The sequence below is a fragment of the Myotis myotis genome, unplaced genomic scaffold, assembly GCF_014108235.1.
Source record: "Myotis myotis isolate mMyoMyo1 unplaced genomic scaffold, mMyoMyo1.p scaffold_m19_p_10, whole genome shotgun sequence".
NCBI lineage: Eukaryota > Metazoa > Chordata > Mammalia > Chiroptera > Vespertilionidae > Myotis > Myotis myotis.
Genome location: NW_023416314.1, coordinates 23,032,695 through 23,052,913, shown reverse-complemented (window position 1 = coordinate 23,052,913; position 20,219 = coordinate 23,032,695). Strand labels below are relative to the sequence as shown.

The window sequence follows — 20,219 nt, the reverse complement described above, 5'->3', positions numbered from 1 at the left end:
AACAGTTTGGCTGCGGAAAGAACGCGAGAGGCGGGAGTACGGGGAGCGCCGCTCAGGTGGCCACGGGGGGGGGAGGAGCGATGGCAAGTGGGCGGGGCCTGAACTCCAACCCAGAGGAGGCGGGGTTGCCTGAGGCAGGGCTTAGACGCAGGCTTCCGTAACTAACCCGTTAGGTAAGCGCCATAGCCAAGAGCATAGGCAAACGACGGGTAGAAATTGTGCGGACAAGTGAGCAGAACGGGTGTGAATGCGAGGGAACAGCCGGCTTTGTTTCCGGTGGTCTCGCGTTTGCACATCTGGCGTCCCGGGTGTGGGTGAGTGGATGTGCATGGTGCCTAGTGTGCTTTGTTCTCGAATTAGGTCTCCTTTTGCCTTCAAAAATCTCTTCTGTGGATCTTGCTTTGACTGTCACTCAAAATATGGGACCTTTGTACTGGCACCCGTGTTACTGCGTAGGGCACCCGGTTCTCTCCACCTTTGGACTTTCGTTACCTGTTTAACTCTAGAGTGGGGTCAGCCTCCCAGGAGTTGGTTAACATATCACTGGAGATAAATTCCTTTTCTCAGCCTCCCCGCCCCCTTAGTTCCCGAGTATTAACATAAACCAATTTAAAAACTAGCTTAGTTTTGGTGGGGCTTCTTCCCCAAAGCGGTCACAAAACGGAATAAGCTGGTCTGATTTGTGCATGTTCAGACCTCTTGTGTCATATGATAAGCAGTAAACCTGTCTAGTCTTAGAGTTAGGGTCATCTCAGGTTTGGGCAGACCTAGAAGGTAATCCGGTCTCTTCCCTCAGTTTTGCTCCAAAAAATGAACAATTCTAGGCATAGAAAGTCTGAGCCTGTGGGCATGTCCAGTCTATGAAATACTGTGAGCTCCAGGACAGGTATGGATGTCCCCTCCACTGCCGTATTAGGAAGCACTGGGCATGTAATTTGTGAGGCTCATTACAAAATGAAAAATGCAGGGTCACTTGTTGAAAAATCGGGAAAAGTATCATTAAAGGTCCTAAAATGTAAGCTGTGAAAGGACATGCTTTGAATGCCACTCAAAATATGGAACCTTTGTACTGACTGGAAGCCAATCCATAGATTCTAGAATATCCAGATCAAAACTAGTGTGGTAATCTGCTTGATAAACAACCCTCCGGCCCTTTCACCCCAAAAGAATAGAACTTGGCCTAAAAATAATCCTTTCTTTTCTTTTGCTAATAACTTGTCTGCCACACCCTTCAGACTAGAAAAACCTTCCATTTATGGCCCATCTCTGGGAGTGCCCTTCTGCTTACTTGGATGGGATGCTGCCTGGTTCACGGATCTCTTAATAAAGCCAATTAGATCCTCAACTTTACTCATTTGAATTTGTTCTGTAATAGAAGTCAGACGTGAGAAACAGCCCTATCTTCAAAGAGATGCCGGTCTAGGGGGAATAAACAAAGCAAACAGATCATCACAGGTATCCTCAATGCTGTAAGATCACTCAATACAAATTCTTCCTTATTGTGAGCTGAAATGTGTCATTCCTTCACTGGTTAACTGGCATATGTGATGCGTTCTGGCTTTGCAGTGTGTTAGATTTGGCTTGAATTCAGTTTCTGCCACTTATAATAGCTGTGGTGTCGGGTAAGTACTGTATTCTCTAACCAGTTCCCTCTTATGAAATGAGGACATCAACATGGTTGTAAGGGGTTTTGAGAGAATGTCTGTCAAGTGCCTAACATAGTGTCTGGTACATAAAATGCAGTTAATAAATAGTTATCAGCTTGGTTACCATAGCTCATTCACTGTTTCTGCAGTTCCATTTATCCAGCTGGTTCCTATTTCTTTTCCCATCTCTAGACCCTACTTCTGGGCCACTGACTCTCAGCAATGGAGTATGAGAGGTAAGAGCTGTGTGCCTCCATATGGCCCACAGCTGTCCTGGAGCCACTCTGAGTTTATATCAGAACCTTTCTATCCCTTTCTCTCATCACCCCTCCAACTCCCACTTCAACACACTACCACGCTGCCTTCTGGGATGTTGGCTTGACTGAAGTTCTACATTTCTAGACCAGTTATTCAGGCTACAGCCCCCAAGGTTGGACTTTCTATTTTGGTGAAAAAGTAAATAAAAAAAACTGAGCTTTTTAAAGATAGTAAAGGGTGTAAAATTAGGATATGTTTGAATTTAAACTGGAGTCATTATTATTTGTACTAGAAGTAGAAATATCTAGGATGCTTTTATTATCCTCATTATAAATAAATTATATTAATTGAGCAGATTTTGACATGTTCTTAATTAGTACTTGCTGGGTGTATGGTAAAGAAAGTATGATGTTAACACTTGGAAAATCTAGGTGAAGAGTATACAGGAATTATTTATATGTATTTCTGTCCATCTGAAATTATTTCTAAAGGAAAAATTAAAATGTCTAATTCCTGAACAATTATAGATTATTCAATTAAAAATATGTTTGAGGCCCTAGCCGGTTTGGCTCACTGGATAGAGTGTTGACCTGCGGACTGAAGGGTCCCGGGTTCGATTCCGGCCAAGGGCACGTGTCCGGGTTGCAGGCTTGATCCCCAGTGTGGGGAGTGCAGGAGGCAGCCAATCAGTGATTCTCTCTCATCATTGATATTTCTATCTCTCTCTCTTTCTCCCTTCCTCTATGAAGTCAATAAAAATATATTATTTTAAAAATATGTTTGAGATCATTGAATTATAATTATATAGAACTTGGGGCCCATTGTCAACAGTTTATCTTTTATTTGGGAGACAAGAATATGCATATTAATTAAAGTATAATAAAAGTTGGTATTTGATAAAGTACTGAAATAAATGTCAAGTTCTAAGTGTATGCAATAGCATATTTGTGGGAGATGTGTAGTTTGGAATTATCATCAAAACTAAAAATTCAGTTTATAAGAAACCTGGGACTCTGGAAAAGTTAAAAGGAAACTTTTTTTGAAAGAATTTTTTCCAGTGCTGCAGAAGGACCACCTTTCATTTACTGAGTAACCATGTAGCTAGCAGAGACTATTCAGATTAATGAGGTTTTCCATTAACAGTTTTAATGAGAGTTCCAACAGTGCTCTTAGAGACACTCTCAACTTTTGCCTTCGTTCCTTGTTGCAGCTGGCCTAGAGTGGGATTTCCTGTCCACCTTATTACTGTCGTTTGTTTCTTTTGCCTTTATTTTATTTATCTCCCTCTGCTTGCACACTTTATCACCTGAATATTTGAGGTAAGATACTAATTTCTGTGTATCTATGGCTACTTATTATAAAATATACCTAGCACATATTTTTTTTAAATATATTTCTTTATTGATTTCAGATAGGAAGGAAGAAGGAGAGAGAGATAGAAACATCAATGATGAGAGAGAATCATTGATCGGCTGTCTTCCTGCACACCCCCTACTGGGGATGGAGCCCGCAACCCAGGCATGTGCCCTTGGCCGGAATCGAACCTGGGACCCTTCAGTCCGCAGGCTGACGCTCTACCCACTGAGCCAAGCGGCTAGGGCCCTAGCACATATTTTTAAAATATCAAATTATAATTGGTTAGATTATCAGAATAATTAAATATTGAAGCTGTTTACTAAGAAAGTATGTTAATTTGTAAATGAAAATTTGAATTTCAAAAGCTAATCATTAACAGGAGTTATTTCTCTAGTAATTTAAATTTTCTTTTTTAAAAATGATAATCTAAGAAACTTAATTTTTAGCCTAATGTCAAATATAGACTAGAAAACACAAATGATCTATTATATAGAAGTACTTGAGCATTCTATACTGTTATCTACAACCATTTCATTACTTCATAAAGCTTAATAACTACTTTTTGTTTCAGGACCTATAGTCCTTATCCCAACCATTAGAAAACCCCATGTTCAATCCAGGTCTATGACTAAAGAAAATGAAGTATGTGCCCTCTTGGTTTGCCATTTCTTGTCTATTTTAAATGTCAATTATATAAAGTATCTGTATTAAAAGAGATTACTTGGACATTTTGTCACTGGGAATATTGAATACTAGAAGTTGTGATTGCTTTTCTTTATTTTTATTGATTTTATATATATATTTTTTAATTGATTTCAGAGAGGAAGGGAGAGCTGGGGGTTGAGCCCAGCCCACAACCTGGGCCTGTGCCTTGACCAGGAATCAAACGGGTGACTTGATTCTTATAGGTTGATGCTCAACCGCTGAGCCACACCGGCTGGGCGTGGCTGCCTTTCTGTGAGCACAGAAAACTAATGCCCTTTTGCCCTCTTAGTGTAACTGAACTCTGAATGTTCATTTCCAGAGCAGCAGCTATTTGTAGTGGTGCACTGTGAACTCCTATGAGTATTAGCCTGCAGTAGTTTTATTTGTGCATCCTCACACGTGAAGAAGTAAGAAAATGGCCTGTGCTGAGTATTCTTTTCATACGCCAAGTCTAGAGGAACTTGTTGGAGGTAAGTACAATACTTAAAAGTTTTTATATTTATTTTAAGGGGAAAAATGAAAGTATTCTAAGATATGATTTATGCAATAGTACTTTCAATACAGAACTCGTTTTCCTTTTCAATACCTGTTCTATACTATTTGTATTGAGAGTTCAAAATTCTGGCCCTCGGAAAAAAATTAAACTCACTATTTGAAGATTCTTGATAATTTATTTTCTTGAATGAAAATAAATATAATCATCTACCTTTAAGGTTTAAGGGTGTGTGGTGCTCAAAGAATTGCACAATTTTGCTTTATTAACTTTTTATCAGTTACAGTATTCTTTAAACATATAACCTACTGTGGTGTATTAAGCAGGCTCCCAATATACTATTCCCAACCCCATATGACAGACTACCAAGGAACTTGCTTATATGCTTCTGTCTCCATGTATTTTTAAGTATTTCACCTTGATCAAACAAGAATTTAAGACAGCTTCACAAGATAAATTAGGAAGCAAGATAGAAAATAAAGAGAAAAAATAGGAATATAAAATGAAGACAGAATAATTTTTTAAATGTGTTTTTATTGATTTTTAGAGAGAGATGAAGGGAGAGGGATAGAGAGATAGAAACATCGATAAGAGAGAAACATCATCAATAGGCTGCCTCCTGCACGCACCCCTCCTGGGGATTGAGCTTGCAACCCAGGTATGTGCCCTGACCAGGAATTGAACCCACCACCTCTTGGTTCCTGGGTCGATGCTCAACCACTGAGCCATGCTGGCCGGGCGAAGACAGAATAATGTGAAACCGGAGAGCCTGTCAGAATGCTAACATTTGTTTGACAGCCTTTAGGCTGTATTCTGATGCTAACTCTAAAACCTAACCTTATTTCTTACAGTGTATCTGTCCTGGTAGTTCCTCTTTCCCTCTGATAAGGTTGAAGTCAAGAAGTGGACTCATATTTTACTTGGTTGTGACTCTCTTATATCTTCCTATTTTTTTCCAAAACTGAATGGCAGCTCATAAACCATTTGTTTTGCTAGTACTCTTTGCTAGTGTTTCTTTTCTATCAGTCTGATATGACAGGACAGCTGAGGCTAGATTTAGGATGACTTCTTGTTTTTAGAGACACTAATTCTACAAGACTTAAACTAATGGTTGACACTACTTTCAGAGAAATTTTTATAAGAACTTTTCATCCTTAAAAGTATATTGCTCTTAGATTTATAACATTGAGACATCTGTTTGCTTTTTTACTTTTTTTTTAAAATCTTCGCCCAAGGGTATGTTTTTTATTAATGAGAGAGAGAGAGAGAGAGAGAGAGAGAGAGAGAGAGAGAGAGAGAGAGAGATATCAATCGGTTGCTCCCATACACACCCCAACCAGGGATTGAACCCACAATCTGGGTATGTGCCCTGACCGGCAATGAAACCCACCCACCTTTTGGTGTATGGGATGGTGCTCCAACAGAGCCACACCGGCCAGGGCACTTTCTTACTTTTTATTGAATCATAATATATCTATAGTAAAGTACGCTAATCTTAAGTGTACAGCTTGATGAATTTTAACATATTTATGCCCATGTCACTACCATCAAGATCAAGATATAAAGTATTTCCAGCATTGCAGAAAGCTCCTTCATGTGCTTTCCCAGTCAATATCTGTACGCAAGAGGTAACTACCGTCCTGACTTCTGTCACTTTAGATTGGGGATCCGTTTTTTAAATACATCATATAATATATACTCTTTTGTGTCTTGTCTTTCTCAACCTGTAAGCTTCAAGGAAGTTGTTGCATGTAATTGCTTACTTTCTACCAGTTTAAATATTTACATTTCAATATGTCTTTGGAATCCTCTCCCCAGAAGAAAGGTAGTCCTCACCTGAGTGCCGTGTTTCTTCTCAGTGGTTTATAATCACTATGATTTATACTGGTATTTATGTGTCTTAGTCTACATGATACCTTGTGATTGACTATGTGTCTAATGTCGAATTGTATTCATTAATAAGATCCCTTCCCCCACTTTTTTAATTATACAAGTTTAGATTAGAAGTGTGACACACACAAAAAGTTGAGGGAAGATTTGATACGTGGTGACAAATTTTTACCTAATGCTAAGGAATCGCTTTCCTTGTCTTTATTAGTTCTGCAGAAGGGGCTAAAGGATAACTTTGCTGATGTGCAGGTCTCTGTAGTTGATTGCCCTGATTTGACTAAGGAGCCATTTACCTTTCCTGTAAAAGGTAAGCAATTTTTCCTATTAATTTTTTTTCAGTCCTAATCTTTTTCTGAAAACAGAATGATTTTTAAATATTATTTTAAAGTATCTACAAATAAGGATATTGTTTCAACTTTTAGACTAAATTGTGCTTAATTTCTATGCTCACTGTTTTTTTTGTGTGTTGATCAAATATCATTTTGTACTTTTGTGGAAAGATGGTCTGTTTTATGTACTTTAGTAACTTTCATAGGGTAGATAATAAATATTTAGTAGGCTAGAATCCTTGCTATTACATGAGAATTTTGTTTTTAAGTGGTCAAGTGACTGTTATGGACACTTACTTAAATATTTATTTATTTATTCAAGATGTGAAGAGAACTTTAAAACCTTGTATTTGAATCAGCTCTTAAATACTTACATCCTTCACCTAGTTTGCCAAGTGATCTCCAGCTCATGTTTAAAGTGAAAATAATAGCCCTAGCCGGTTTGGCTCAGTGGGTAGAGCGTCAGCCTGCCCGGGTTCAGTTCCAGCGAAGGGCACATGCTCGGGTTGCGGGCTGGGTCTCCAACTGGGGGCGGGCAGGAGGCAGCCAATCAATGATTCTCTCTCGTCATTGATGTTTCAATCTCTCTCTCCCTGTCCCTTCCTCTCTGAAATTAATAAAAAATATATATTAAAAGATAAAATGAGAATAATAATTACTTAACTATTAATTTAATTATTATTAAAGGGAAATTAATATTGGTGGAGTAAATATAATTTGGCAGAGTATGATAGATACCTATATCTGATGTCTTAATTTTTACAATAACACTGCAAGATAAGTACTAGCCCTCGTTTATAGGTGTGAAAACTGAAGCAGGATTCAAATCTAGGTCTGCTTCTAAAATACAACTTTCTCCTGCTATACCCTACTGTGATGAAAAATTTGAAGATAAAGACTAATATTTATTCACTCTTTTAGTATGCAACTGACATCTTTGTTAAAAAATAGTTTTACATGAAAGTCCTGAACTCTGGCTCTTTCTCTGCCACATTCAGATTTCATTACCCTGGGAAAGTTAATTAATGTACCTGGGGTTCATGGGGGATTTAAATGTTCTTTTGGGGACGGGGGGCGGGGGGGGGGACGGAGGGGGGGGGCGGGGTGTCTTTCCAGTTTAAACAGTCTTTGATTTTAGGTAGACCTGTAAATTCTAGAAGTTTTGTGTGCCAGATGGCAATTTATCTTCACACCTTGAAAGCATTTAGTGCAATGCTTTTTTATAGCTATGTTTCTTCCAATTTTTAGAGTAATACATTCTCCCCAATTTAAAAAAATCAAATAAATAAAATAAAAATCAGAAATCACAGAGGGTACAAAGAAAAAAATGTTTAATCTTAATTCTGTCATCCAAAGGGTTATACTTTGAACAAGAGGTTTCTGGTCAATAATTTGTGAGTCTTTAAATTACAATACTAAGGAAGTCAGATATGTATATACGACCTTTCACAAACATAGTTAGGCACTTTCTACATGAACTGATCTTGCTCGTGTCCCCGGTGACCTTGCTATGTTTACTAGAATTATTTGATCTCTACATACTTCATCCTTTTTGCCCGTTGTTACCTGACACTCTCTCTCCCCTTGGTTCTCCCCTCTCCTTTGTTCTTTTGCCTCGTCTTTCTTGGGGCCTTTCATACCTCTGTGTTTTTCTTTTCTTCCTCATTTCTCCCGATTTCTTCTCTTTCTAGCAGGCTCTTAAATTTGGATGTTTTCCAGAATTCTTTTCTCAGCCTCTTCTTATTCTGTACAATCTCTCTTGGATTGTCCATTTACCCCCGTGGTTTTAATGACTATTTGGTTACAACTTTGAAATCCGTACATGTTGCCTAGATCTCTTTTTTTGTTAGCTGTGGATCAGTAATTCCAGCTGTCTTATATAGGACATCTCCACCTATATATGCTAAGGACAACTTGAGGTCTACATGTCTAAAATTTAACTCATCATATTTGCCTATTCTTTCTTTGTTCTTTTTCTTAATTTCCTTTTCATCTCTACAAGTCACCATTTTTAGCCATTACTTGTCTTTTCTCTGAACTACTAAAATAGTACTCTATTGGTGGTTTCTCTAAACTTCAGCATTACTGTCACTTATGATAAAGAGTCTTATCCATGAGTAATTTCTGCTGATCCCATGGAAAACATGTACAAAATAGCTAATTATAAATGTAACCTAAAAGAATTGTGTACATCTGCCATATGCATAGCTGAAGAAACAGAGCAATTATATCTACTGTGTAATGCTGTTAGTATGAAACTGATAAAACTACTTTTTCTCAGACAAAAGGTAATTAAGTCTTCTCCCAAATTATATCTAGCTGTACTGTGATGTTAATTAAAAATGTAAGTGGAGCCCTGCCCAGGTGGCTTAGTTGGTTGAAGTGTTGTCCCATACACCAGAAGGCTGCAGGTTTGATTCCAGGTCAGGGCACATACCTAGGTTGCAGGTTCAGTTACCAGTTGGGGTGTGTATAGGAAGCAACCAATCCATGTTCCTTTCTCTCTCTCTATCTCTAAAAATCAATGAATATATCCTTGGGTGAGGATTAAAAAAATGAAAGTAGAAAGTTCCTAGCATTTGAAGTTTACCACTAATTACTTGTCATTTTTATAAACAACCTTAGGAAAAAACAACTTTGATAAGAGGAGTTCGTATATGGATTTCTAAAAGAAATATTTACCACAGTAAAATATTTTAAGATAAATACAATTTTAGCTAAACCTCTCCCCAACCACCAAAAAACCCCACAAATTCTTAAAAGAATACGTAGGTAACTATAGACAAGAAATTAAATTATAGAAACCTCATCCAATGCAAGTTTTGGCCCCAATTCTAGCCCTTTCCCTATAATAAACTTCATAGTATCTTTATGCTACCAACTATATCAAGGCATGCTTCGTTATGACAGTATTAGAGCCACAGGTGTTAAAATAGAACATGGGTCCTAGCTATTTACACCTTCCAACACCTACTATTTGTAAAACTATGAGAATGGGAAAGTTATCTACTCCTAATAAATTAAACTAGTGTTTTCTGGCATTTTATAGTAATTGCATTAGATATTTACCTAAATGTAAGATTTTTTTTTTAGGAATCTGTGGGAAAACTAGAATTGCAGAAGTAGGAGGTGTGCCTTACTTAATGCCTCTTGTAAATAAAAAAAAAGTAAGTGTACTTTTACTCTTCACATTCACATGAAGATTATAGAATTTGGGTTGAATCCTCTTATTAAAAATTGTTGATGGACTCAGTCGTAAAAGTAAACCTGGGAATTTGTATAAATTATTATTTAAATAATACTGTTTTCCTCTTATAGGTTTATGATCTAAATAAGATTGCAAAAGAAATCAAGCTTCCTGGAGCTTTTATTCTTGGAGCGGGGGCAGGTCCATTTCAGACTCTTGGATTCAATTCTGAGGTCAGCATATAATTATTTTATTTTATTGATTAGACATTTGGTTTGTCTTTTGCCTTTCCTTCTCTATCAGAAATCTTAACTTCCTGGATGAATTGCAAGTAGTTAATATCATCATGTCTCTCTACAGATTTGCCACTGTTTGATACAGTTTTGTATTATAGCACATGCTCCAATTGATGCAACTATAATGGGGTGCTAACCCCTAATTTAGATTTTCTTAGGGTATACACTCATTCTTAGGTGAGTCCAAGGTCCTACTGTGGATCTGGATTGTGAAAGATTTTAATCCTTATACATCAGAGGATTTCAGCTTCTCCATAAATCTTTGCTTTTGGTACAAGAGCAGCTTTCGATCAGAAGATGAGTGGAATATTTAATGATCTAGTCAACACCCATTTTCTGACCAAATTGTAGAAACCTACCCCAGTAGTATGATTATTTACAAAAGGTAATATCTAGTACTGTGAATGTCAATATATTTCCAACATAAAAATAGCACTGTTTCTTCACATCTCATAAACAGAAGAGTGAATGACATCTTCAATGTGCCCATTCTCTCACAACCTTTACAGATATGACCATTAGTCAATAATCAAGTTCTTTTGGAGAATCAATATAATTTGCCTACTGTTCAAGGAAAAAAAAACTAATTAGACTTTTTTTTAAAATTTTTTCTTTAATATATATTTTATTGATTTTTTTTACAGAAAGGAAGGGAGTGGGGTAGAGAGTTAGAAACATTCATGAGAGAGAAACATCAATCAGCTGCCTCCTGCACACTCCCTACTGGGGATGTGCCCACAACCAAGGTACATGCCCTTGACCGGAATCAAACCTGAGACCCTTGAGTCCACAGGCCGACGCTCTATCCACTGAGCCAAACCGGTCAGGGCTAGACATTTTAAGAGTCTCATGCTCTACCGACTGAGCTAGCCAGGCGCTGTAGGGCTAGACATTTTAAATAAAGCAAACGTTACAATGTAATAGGAACACTGTAAGAAATACTGTAAACATTTTATAAAATGTTTTTTTCAGCTTTTTGATATTTGTAAATCTTTAACATTTTGTTTTGAATCTAAAATTAAAAGTTCATATTTCATGTTTTCTTAGTATTGAAATAAAATGTCTTAAAATATAAGATAAAATTCTGTCATATTATTCAAGATATCCTGTTTGCAAAGAGATAGGAAGATTGACTAATTTTACTTTATTTACTTTTCAGTTTATGCCAGTTATTCAAACAGAAAGTGAACACAAACCTCCTGTGAATGGAAGTTACTTTGCCTGCATTAATCCTGAAGATGGAGGGTGCCTACTAGAGAAATACAGTGAGAAATACCATGATTATGGGTGTGCATTACTGGCTAACCTTTTTGCCAGTGAAGGCCAACCTGGAAAGGTGATTTTGTCCATAAAAACACAGTGTTCTTCAGAAGTTCTCAGTTAAAAATTTGAACTTTTATTGCCACCACAAATATGGTTTTCTAATAAATATCCAAAGTGCCTAAGTCAAAGTTCTTTAGCCCGGCTGATTGTAGCTCAGTGGTTGAGCGTTGGCCTATGAACCAGGAGACCACTGTTGGATTCCCGGTCAGGGCATATGCCCACGTTTCGGGCTCAATCCCCATTGTGGGGCATGCAGGAAGCAGCCGATTGATTACTCTCTTTCATCATTGATGTTTCTGTCTCTTTCTCCCTCTCCCTTCTTCTCTGAAATCAATAAATATATATATATTTTTAAAAAGCAGCTGAAACCGGTTTGGCTCAGTGGATAGAGCGTCGGCCTGCGGACTGAAAGGTCCCAGGTTCGGTTCCGGTCAAGGGCATGTACCTGGGTTGCGGGCACATCCCCAGTGGGAGATGTGCAGGAGGCAGCTGATCGATGTTTCTCTCTCATCGATGTTTCTAACTCTCTCTCCCTCTCCCTTCCTCTCTGTGAAAAATCAATAAAATATATTTTAAAAAAATAAATAAAATAAATAAATAAATAAAAAGCAGCTCTCTTAATAACCCAGTTATGAAAGATTCAGAGAGTAGTACAGGTAGAGTGAAACTCTCATTTAAAACTGAGGTTAAGAATATTTAGTAAGCAATACTCTTCTTTGTAGGAACTATAAGGTATCAGGATATCCATATGGGGAGTGAGTTAGTCAAATATATGAACCATGTAGCTGATAATGTCTACCTATAATTAGAATCTATACAATTTGTTCATTCCTGACTGATCAAACATTGATTGAATTAGATAGAAATGATGGTAGCAAAATATTATAGCAAGACGGAGGTAAGGAAAATTAATGCCTCACTTCAGATTTACTTCATGTTAGAACACAAAAAGATGATTTCAGTTTTAGCTTCGAGAACGCTTAGATTTTATAAGAAGTATGGATAGCTGCTTCAGCTACTTTGAGAAATGAGGTAGTGAAGTAAAAATACCTAATTAAATGAAGATAACCTAAGTCCAGGATTTTAAAGGAAGTGACAAAAATGTAATCATTTTCCCCTCCCCTGCAATTAAATAATCCAGTCATGGAAGATTCAGAAAGTACTGTAGGCAGAGTGAAAGTCTCATTTCATACTGAGGTTAGGAATAACACATAGGAAGCAATACCCTTTCAGCCAGGGAATTCTCAACTCTTGACCACCTGGACATGTAATGATAAGAATCTCTAGAGTTCAGTGAAGGATTTAGCCATAACTCTCAGCCCAAGAAAGCATGACTAAACATTATTATTAGAGTAAATGTTCTATCACACACACACACACGTATATCTGTATTGATATGTGGGTGCTCTAAGCAAAAATGTGAATATTTGCTTAATGGCATTGGATTGTATAATGTTTGTCTTTGGTAGATATGTACATAAAATTTTGCACTTTAGAACAATGGTATGCATATTTATGTCCTCTCTAGGTCATTGAGGTAAAAGCCAAAAGAAGAAATGGAAAACTTAATTTTGTGACTTGCATGAGACAGACTCTTGAAAAACATTATGGAGATAAGCCTGTAGGAATGGGAGGTACTTTCGTAATTCAGAAAGGAAAAGTGAAGACTCACGTTATGGTAAGGGCCTGTGGGGGTGTGAATGCATGCATCTGTGGATATGTATGTGTGTGCATGTGCTTAAGATCTTAAGGATTTTTTTAATGCACATTGAAAATTTTACCTTTAAAGACATCCTAAATAAATAATTTTACTAGATTGTATTACTTCAAAATTTAAATGACAAACAATACTGTAAATCATATTGTACAATGACGTCTAGCTAGAGTCACGTTAATGTATTAGAACTTTCTTTTCAATGTCTTTATTTTTCAGATCAAGATAGATGTGAGTATAAGCCTGAGACGCTGATTATTACTTTGCCAGAATCCCATACTTAATACATAGACTTTACTATTAGAATGGTTGTAGTTTGGGGAAAAGATCTCATGAAAATTACAATCTGTGGCTAAATATAATAAGTTTATAAGACATTAAGTATGGAATACTATTTGAAGACAGACCCAGGGCATTTGGGACTTTTAATATAATTTTTGATAGGTGAATGAGTCAATGAAGTGATTTTATCAGTAAAGCCATTAGAAAATGTATTGTTTTAATGGTTTTTTTTATCCTGTTATTTTTATTTTTTTTTATTTTTTTAAATATTTTATTGATTTCCCACAGAGAGGAAGGAAGAGAGATAGAGAGTTAGAAACATTGATGAGAAAGAAACATCGATCAGCTGCCTCCTGCACACCCCCTGGGGATGTGCCCGCAACCCAGGCACATGACCTTGACCGGAATCGAACCCGGGACCTTTCAGTCTGCAGGCCGACGCTCTATCCACTGAGCCAAACCGGTTTCGGCATATCCTGTTATTTTTAAGTGGCATGCCAGCTGACCCCTGCAAAGAAACACATTTGTGAAACTAACTACTTTTCCAAATTATTTACAACAGAATTATAGATAAATCTATTTGTAAATACCAAATGATTATATGATTGGTACAACTATTGTGGGAAATAGCTGTACCAAAAAATATATGTATATATATATATATTCAAAGGAAAGGAAATCAGTATCTTGAAGGGATATATATATATATATATATACTCCTATGTCCACTGCAGCATTAGTCACAATAGCCAAGTTATGAAAACAATATATATATATACACAGTGTATATATATATATATATATATATATATATATATATGACTTAAAAAAGAAGGAAATCCTGTCATTTATGATAATATGGATGAATTTACAGGACATTATACTAAGTGAAATAAGCCAGACAGAGAGAGATAAACTTGCATGATATCACCTATATGTAGAATCTATATGGTGATTGTCAGGGGTTTGGGAGTGATGGCAGGGGAAATGGAGAGAAGTTGGTCAGAGGGTACAGACTTCAGTTATAAGATGAACGAGTTCACCCCGCCAGTGTGCCTCAGTTGATTGAGCCTCTGGTCATATACCAAGAGGTCACCAGTTCGATTCCCATTCAGGGAGTGTGTGGGAGACAGCCAATCAATGTTTCTCTCTCTCTTTCCCTCTCCCTCTCTCTCTAAAAACAAATTTTAAAAAAAAGATGAACAAGTTCTAGAAACTAATGTACATAATGGTAAATATAGTTAATAAAAAATATTGTGTACTATAGGATGACACATAAGATTAGGATGAGAATATACTCACAGGAAAACTGAGGCTACAAAAAGTAAAAATACATTAATAGACTCATTCCTTCATTTATTCATTCATACATTTTAGTGTGTACACACTGATTGATGATCCTTTTAAAAATTAAGGTATATAACTTTAGATGCCAAAAATAGTCAACACAATGTATAAGAACTCTTAAACTTTTTAACTTAATATAAAATTTTAATTCTCAAAAATATTCAGTATGTTTACCTGTTTAATCTTTTATTGTAGCCTAGAGAATTTTCTCCCTGCCCATTGAACTCTGATGAAGACGTGAATAACTGGTTGCATTTTTATGAGATGAAGGCTCCTTTGATTTGTCTGCCAGTTTTTGTCTCCAAAGACCCAGTAAGTCCGTGTCTGTCTTTTATATTGTAGTATACCACAATGAGATGCTCAAGTTTTAGGATGTTTTTTTTTTAATTTGACATTTTTTGTGTTATTATTTAAAAACTAGGAATTATCTTGAAAGATAAGGAAGCAGGTGGCTAGCAATCTTGAATTAGGCAGAGCAGATTTACCTTTGAGAAAATAAAGGCACAGTCATTTTAAATAATACCCAAAGTCATGTTATTAAATAGTAGAATTACAACATGACTCATTGTATTTGCTGTTTATTATACTGTTCATTATATTCTAATAATATACACTAGAAAAAATATTATACTATAGATCAGTTCAAAGTAAATATCTACCAAAATACTGGCTAGTGATATCTTTTGATCCAATGATTACATGCCTAGAAATTTATCCTTAAATATTTGCATAAGCGTATAAAATTATTCATTACAAGGTTATTCATGACAGAATTGCTATAAGAATAGAATAACTGGAAATAATCTAAATATCAGTTGGAAAGTGGCATATACATACAATAGAATATAAGGAAACTCTTTTATGATTTGATATACAAAGATCTCAAGTTATATTGTTAAATGAAGAAAAACAATATGTACAGAGTACTACTATTTGAGTGAAAAAAATAAATAAATCTTTCTGGAAGGATATGGAAGAAACTGCTTACATTAGTTGCCTGCAAAGAAAGGAAGTGAGTGGTGAGGGCAAGAAATGGAAAGATGTATTTTACTGAATATATCCTTTTGAATCATATGAATGTATCACCTACTTAAACAATAAAATAAAAACTACCATAGTATAAATTTAAAAGGTCTCCCTCCCCCTTAAGTAAATTCTGTTCAAAATAATTTGAATATTAACAGATAGTTTGTCTGTTGTTCTAGGGGTTTGATTTGCGATTGGAGCACACTCACTGTTTTAGTCATCATGGAGAAGGTGGACACTACCATCATGACACTACCCCAGATATAGTGGAGTATCTTGGCTACTTCTTACCTGCAGAGTTTCTCTATCGCATTGATCAACCAAAAGAGACTCATTCATTTGGGCGGGATTAAGTCAACTGCTACTCATTTAGAAAAAGAAATGATTAAGTTAATTAATTGATTAACTCAGGAATTGATGTAAATATAAAATCCAACAGAAATTATCTCACTACTTAAACTCCGTATTTTTGGCCTTTGAAATGAAAGATACGGTGACATTATGCTGTGTTGTTTCATAGGTCTATCTGAAAAATTTTATTGGGAACAAAGATACATAATGGAGATGTTCTTCATTCTTTTTTTTCTAAAAATCAGTCTTATATTTATACCTTAAATATAAACATGACCTGGAGTCATGTGATTGGTTATTTTTACATAACTTACAATTGTAAGTTATGTAAATTACAAATAGTAATCACTTATATTTGTTTAAATTATTCAAATTTTCAACCTAGTCTCAAAACTCCTAATAGGATATTAGAAAAATCAGTGTTGGAAATTTTGATAGTTATTGAATCTTTGCATTGAATTTTAAAAATCCATTTTAGAAGTCAGAGTGTTTAATAATTTAAACACTTTTCTCATGGAATACGGTGGTCAGAAGGAGGAGCTTCACCCCTTTTGGTGAAGTTCAACCATACTCAGAGTTTGCAATTTCCCTTTCACAAACATTAGCAACTAGATAGTTAGCCATGATTCCGCCTCTGTTTGGACTGCCAACTGGAAGGAGTTTGTGTCTTGTTGGTTACTTGCAAAAAGAGAAGGAAAAACAAACAGCATCAAAATACAATTGAAGAGAGTATATATTTTAACTTATGTGAGGCTATTGCTAAACATGGCCACTGTGCTTCAAGATATATAAAATTATACTCTTACTGATTATAATGGTCAAAATTTTCCTCAGTGTTCTTCAGTAATCATTAGCCAGAAATTAACTATCTCATCTTACTAATGCAAACAATGTGCATATTTAGGAGCTCTTCAATATTAAGCACATAGTAAATCTTCAAAAAATATTTTTGATTGTCTTTTCAGGATGTTACTTGTAACATGTCCTTTGAGTATAAATTACTAAATATTCTTTTTAAATAAGTACTATTTTGTAGCAAAAAATGATTAAAGCCCAGCCAGCATGGTTCAGTGGTTGAGCGTCTAACCTATGAACCAGGAGATCACCCTTCCTTTCCCTGTCAGGGCACAGGCCCAAGTTGTGGGCTCTATCCCCAGTGGGGGATGTGCAGGAGGCAGCCGATCAATGTTTCTCTCATCATTGATGTTTCTATCTCTCTCCCTCTCCCTTCCTCTCTGAAATCAATAAAAATATATCTTTAAAGAGTGATTAAAAATTTATATTCATAATATGACTTGTGTTTCTTTCTAACATTCTACCTAAGGGAAAAAAAATATTATTATTCATTCATTCAACAAATATGTATTGAATACCTACCCTGCCCTCTGGAATGTAAGCTCTATGAGGGCAAGGGCTTTGGTCACTATTATAGCACTAAGGCACTAGTGCCTGGAAAAGGAGGCACTCCATAAATATTGGTTGAATGAATGAATGGGTGGGTGGATGATTATGCCAGATACTTCACTAAATACTGGGATCTATCATTCAATCATGACAAATAATAAGCAAGTATATAATATGTCAGATGATGGTAAGTGCTATGAAGAAAAATAAAGCAAGCATTGGATGCATTATAAAAGTGGATGCTATTTTGTTGTGGCCATCCTACACTGAGACAGAATGAATTCCCCACCCAAAATTTGGTTCAGATGAAATTCTCTCTCTCTCTCTCTCTCTCTCTCTCACTCACTCTCTCTCTCTCTCCACACACACACACACACACACACACGATATGAAAGGGTTTACTGGTTGCATAATGAGGCTTTATGGGGAAAGCAGGGCAGCTCCCAAGCAAGTTAAAAAATGGCTTGAGAGAACAGGGGAAGGAGACTGGCTGGGAACAGGGGCGGTTTATGGTGGTTAGGGGAAGGAGCCAGAATGATGGTTCTTCATGCAGTTTGAATTTCCCACGGGTGTTGAAGGAAAGAGTACCCACACTTTCTTATCAGCTGCCCAAATGTGGAGCAGAAGGGGTAGGGCTTAATAGCTGTAAGCAGTCAAACATCAAAAATGGAATCGGACTCTACGTTAACATTTTATATAGGGAGATCAGGGAAAGCCTCTGGTAAAGAGACATTTGTGCAAAGACTTGATTGAAAGAAATGAGTGAACCATGAAGTTATTTGGAAAAACATCTTTCCTGGCAGATAAAAGCCCCAGAGGCAGAAGAGCACTCAGTATGTTCAAGAACCAGCAAGGAGGCCGCTGTGAACACAATCAGATTCTCATACATTAACCATTGGCATTTCAACCAGGAAAAAGGACAGGAATGAAAGAGTAGGTGTAATTAATGAAAAGGTAGAAAAAAATAAGCTCTTTAGCAGAAAACATGATTGACCTCTTAGAAAACAAGACAATCTATAGTGAAATTATTAGTTCAAAAAGGTTCCTAAATATAAAATCAGTATACAAAGGTTTGTATTTCTACTAGTACATAACTAACAAGAAACAATTAAAAATGTAAATGTGAAAAAGATATCAATTACAATGTTATCAAAAGTGCATAGTAATATTTTTATTTAACAAAATCACTTATAACTTTTATGAATAAAATAGTAAAACTGTTGAAAACTTAGAAGTTCCAAAAAATAGTTATAACTAGGAAGATGCAATCTCATAAAAGTATCAATTCTTCTCAAAACTATAAATTCGCCGAAGCCGGTTTGGCTCAGTGGATGGAGCATCGGCCTGCGGACTGAGAGGTCCCTGGTTCGATTCCGGTCAAGGGCATGTACCTGGGTTGCGGGCACATCCCCAGTAGGAGATGTGCAGGAGGCAGCTGATCGATGTTTCTCTCTCATCGATGTTTCTAACTCTATCTCTCTACCTTCTTCTCTGTAAAAAATCAATAAAATATATTTTTTAAAAAAAACAAAAAAAAACTATAAATTCAGCCCAGCTGGTGTGGCTCAGTGGTTGCACATCAACACATGAACCAGGAGGTCACAGTTCAATTCCCCATTAAGGAATATGCTCGGGTTGTGGGCTCCATCTCCAAATGGGGTCATGCAGGAGGCAGCCAATTAATGATTCTCTCTCATTGTCGATGTTTCTATCGCTCCTCTCACTTTCTCTCTGAAATCAATTTTAATCTAATAAAAAAAAAAACATGCAAATTGACCATACCTTTGCTATGCCTTAAGCCACACCTACCAGCCAATCAGAGCGACTATATGCAAATTAACCCAACCAAGATGGAGCTGAAGCGAGCAGGAGGCTTGGTTGCTCCAGTGATGGAGGAAGCGAAGCTTCCGGCCGGCGCTGAGCTCCACTGAAGGCAACAAAGTTTCAATTATAGAAGGTAAATAAATCCCAGAATAAAAAATAATAAAAAAGGAGAGGCTGGGAGCTTCCGTCGCTGGGGGGCTTGGCCAGCCTGAAAATAGCCCTCAGCCCCTCACCCAGACTGGCCAGGCACCCCAGTTGGGACTCCCCACCCTAAAGGGGGTGTGGCCAGCCTGGAAACAGCCACCAGCCCCTCACCCAGGCTGGCCAAACCTCCATGGGGTGAGGGTCTCCACTGGGGGGGGGGGCTTGACCAGCCTGCAAATAGCCATCAGCCCCTCACCCAGGCTGGCCAGGCACCCCAGTGGGGACCTCCACCCTGATCCGGGACACCCTTCAGGGCAAACCACCTGGCCCCCATCCATGCACCAGGCCTTTGTCCTATATAATAAAAGGGTAATATGCAAACTGACCCTAATAGCAGAAAGACTGGGAATGACTGGTCACTATGACACACACTGACCACCAGGGGGCAGACGCTCAATGCAGGAGCTGCCTCCTGGTGGTCAGTGCCCTCCCACAGGGGGAGCTCTGCTCAGCCACAAGCCAGGCTGATGGCTGCCAGTACAGCGGTGGTAGTAGGAGCCTCTTCCGCCTCCTCAGCAGCGCTAAGGATGTCCAACTGCAGCTGAGGCCTGCTCCCCACTGGCAATTGGACATCCCCTGTGGGC

General features: G+C 37.2%; 1 protein-coding gene across 12 annotated transcripts; it reads left to right on the top strand.

The window, feature by feature from the left end:
* Positions 1–113: 113 nt before the first annotated feature.
* CUNH11orf54 (chromosome unknown C11orf54 homolog) lies at positions 114–17,322 on the top strand. Of its 12 annotated transcripts, XM_036324691.1 has the most exons (11): positions 180–314; positions 1,376–1,455; positions 1,839–1,882; positions 4,285–4,435; positions 6,557–6,655; positions 9,771–9,844; positions 9,996–10,097; positions 11,320–11,496; positions 13,012–13,161; positions 15,022–15,138; positions 16,032–17,322. In XM_036324691.1, exons 4-11 carry the CDS (start codon positions 4,381–4,383, stop codon positions 16,203–16,205), a joined length of 948 nt encoding a protein of 315 aa, XP_036180584.1. In that variant the 5' UTR covers positions 180–314; positions 1,376–1,455; positions 1,839–1,882; positions 4,285–4,380; the 3' UTR covers positions 16,206–17,322. The 12 variants fall into 12 exon arrangements, with proteins under 12 accessions (XP_036180588.1, XP_036180587.1, XP_036180584.1 ...); XM_036324694.1 differs by lacking the exons at positions 180–314; positions 1,376–1,455 and adding an exon at positions 156–173; XM_036324696.1 differs by lacking the exon at positions 1,376–1,455 and having other exon boundaries at positions 4,290–4,435.
* Positions 17,323–20,219: the final 2,897 nt, after the last annotated feature.

What these genes read in the sequence shown, in the direction of transcription:
- CUNH11orf54 (XM_036324695.1), top strand. Translation starts at nt 4,381, where the DNA reads ATGGCCTGTGCTGAGTATTCTTTTCATACGCCAAGTCTAGAGGAACTT. An exon ending in ATTTACCTTTCCTGTAAAAG is followed by an intron (nt 6,656 to 9,770) that starts GTAAGCAATTTT and finishes TTTTTTTTTTAG; the next exon opens with GAATCTGTGGGAAAACTAGA. An exon ending in CTCTTGTAAATAAAAAAAAA is followed by an intron (nt 9,845 to 9,995) that starts GTAAGTGTACTT and finishes TTCCTCTTATAG; the next exon opens with GTTTATGATCTAAATAAGAT.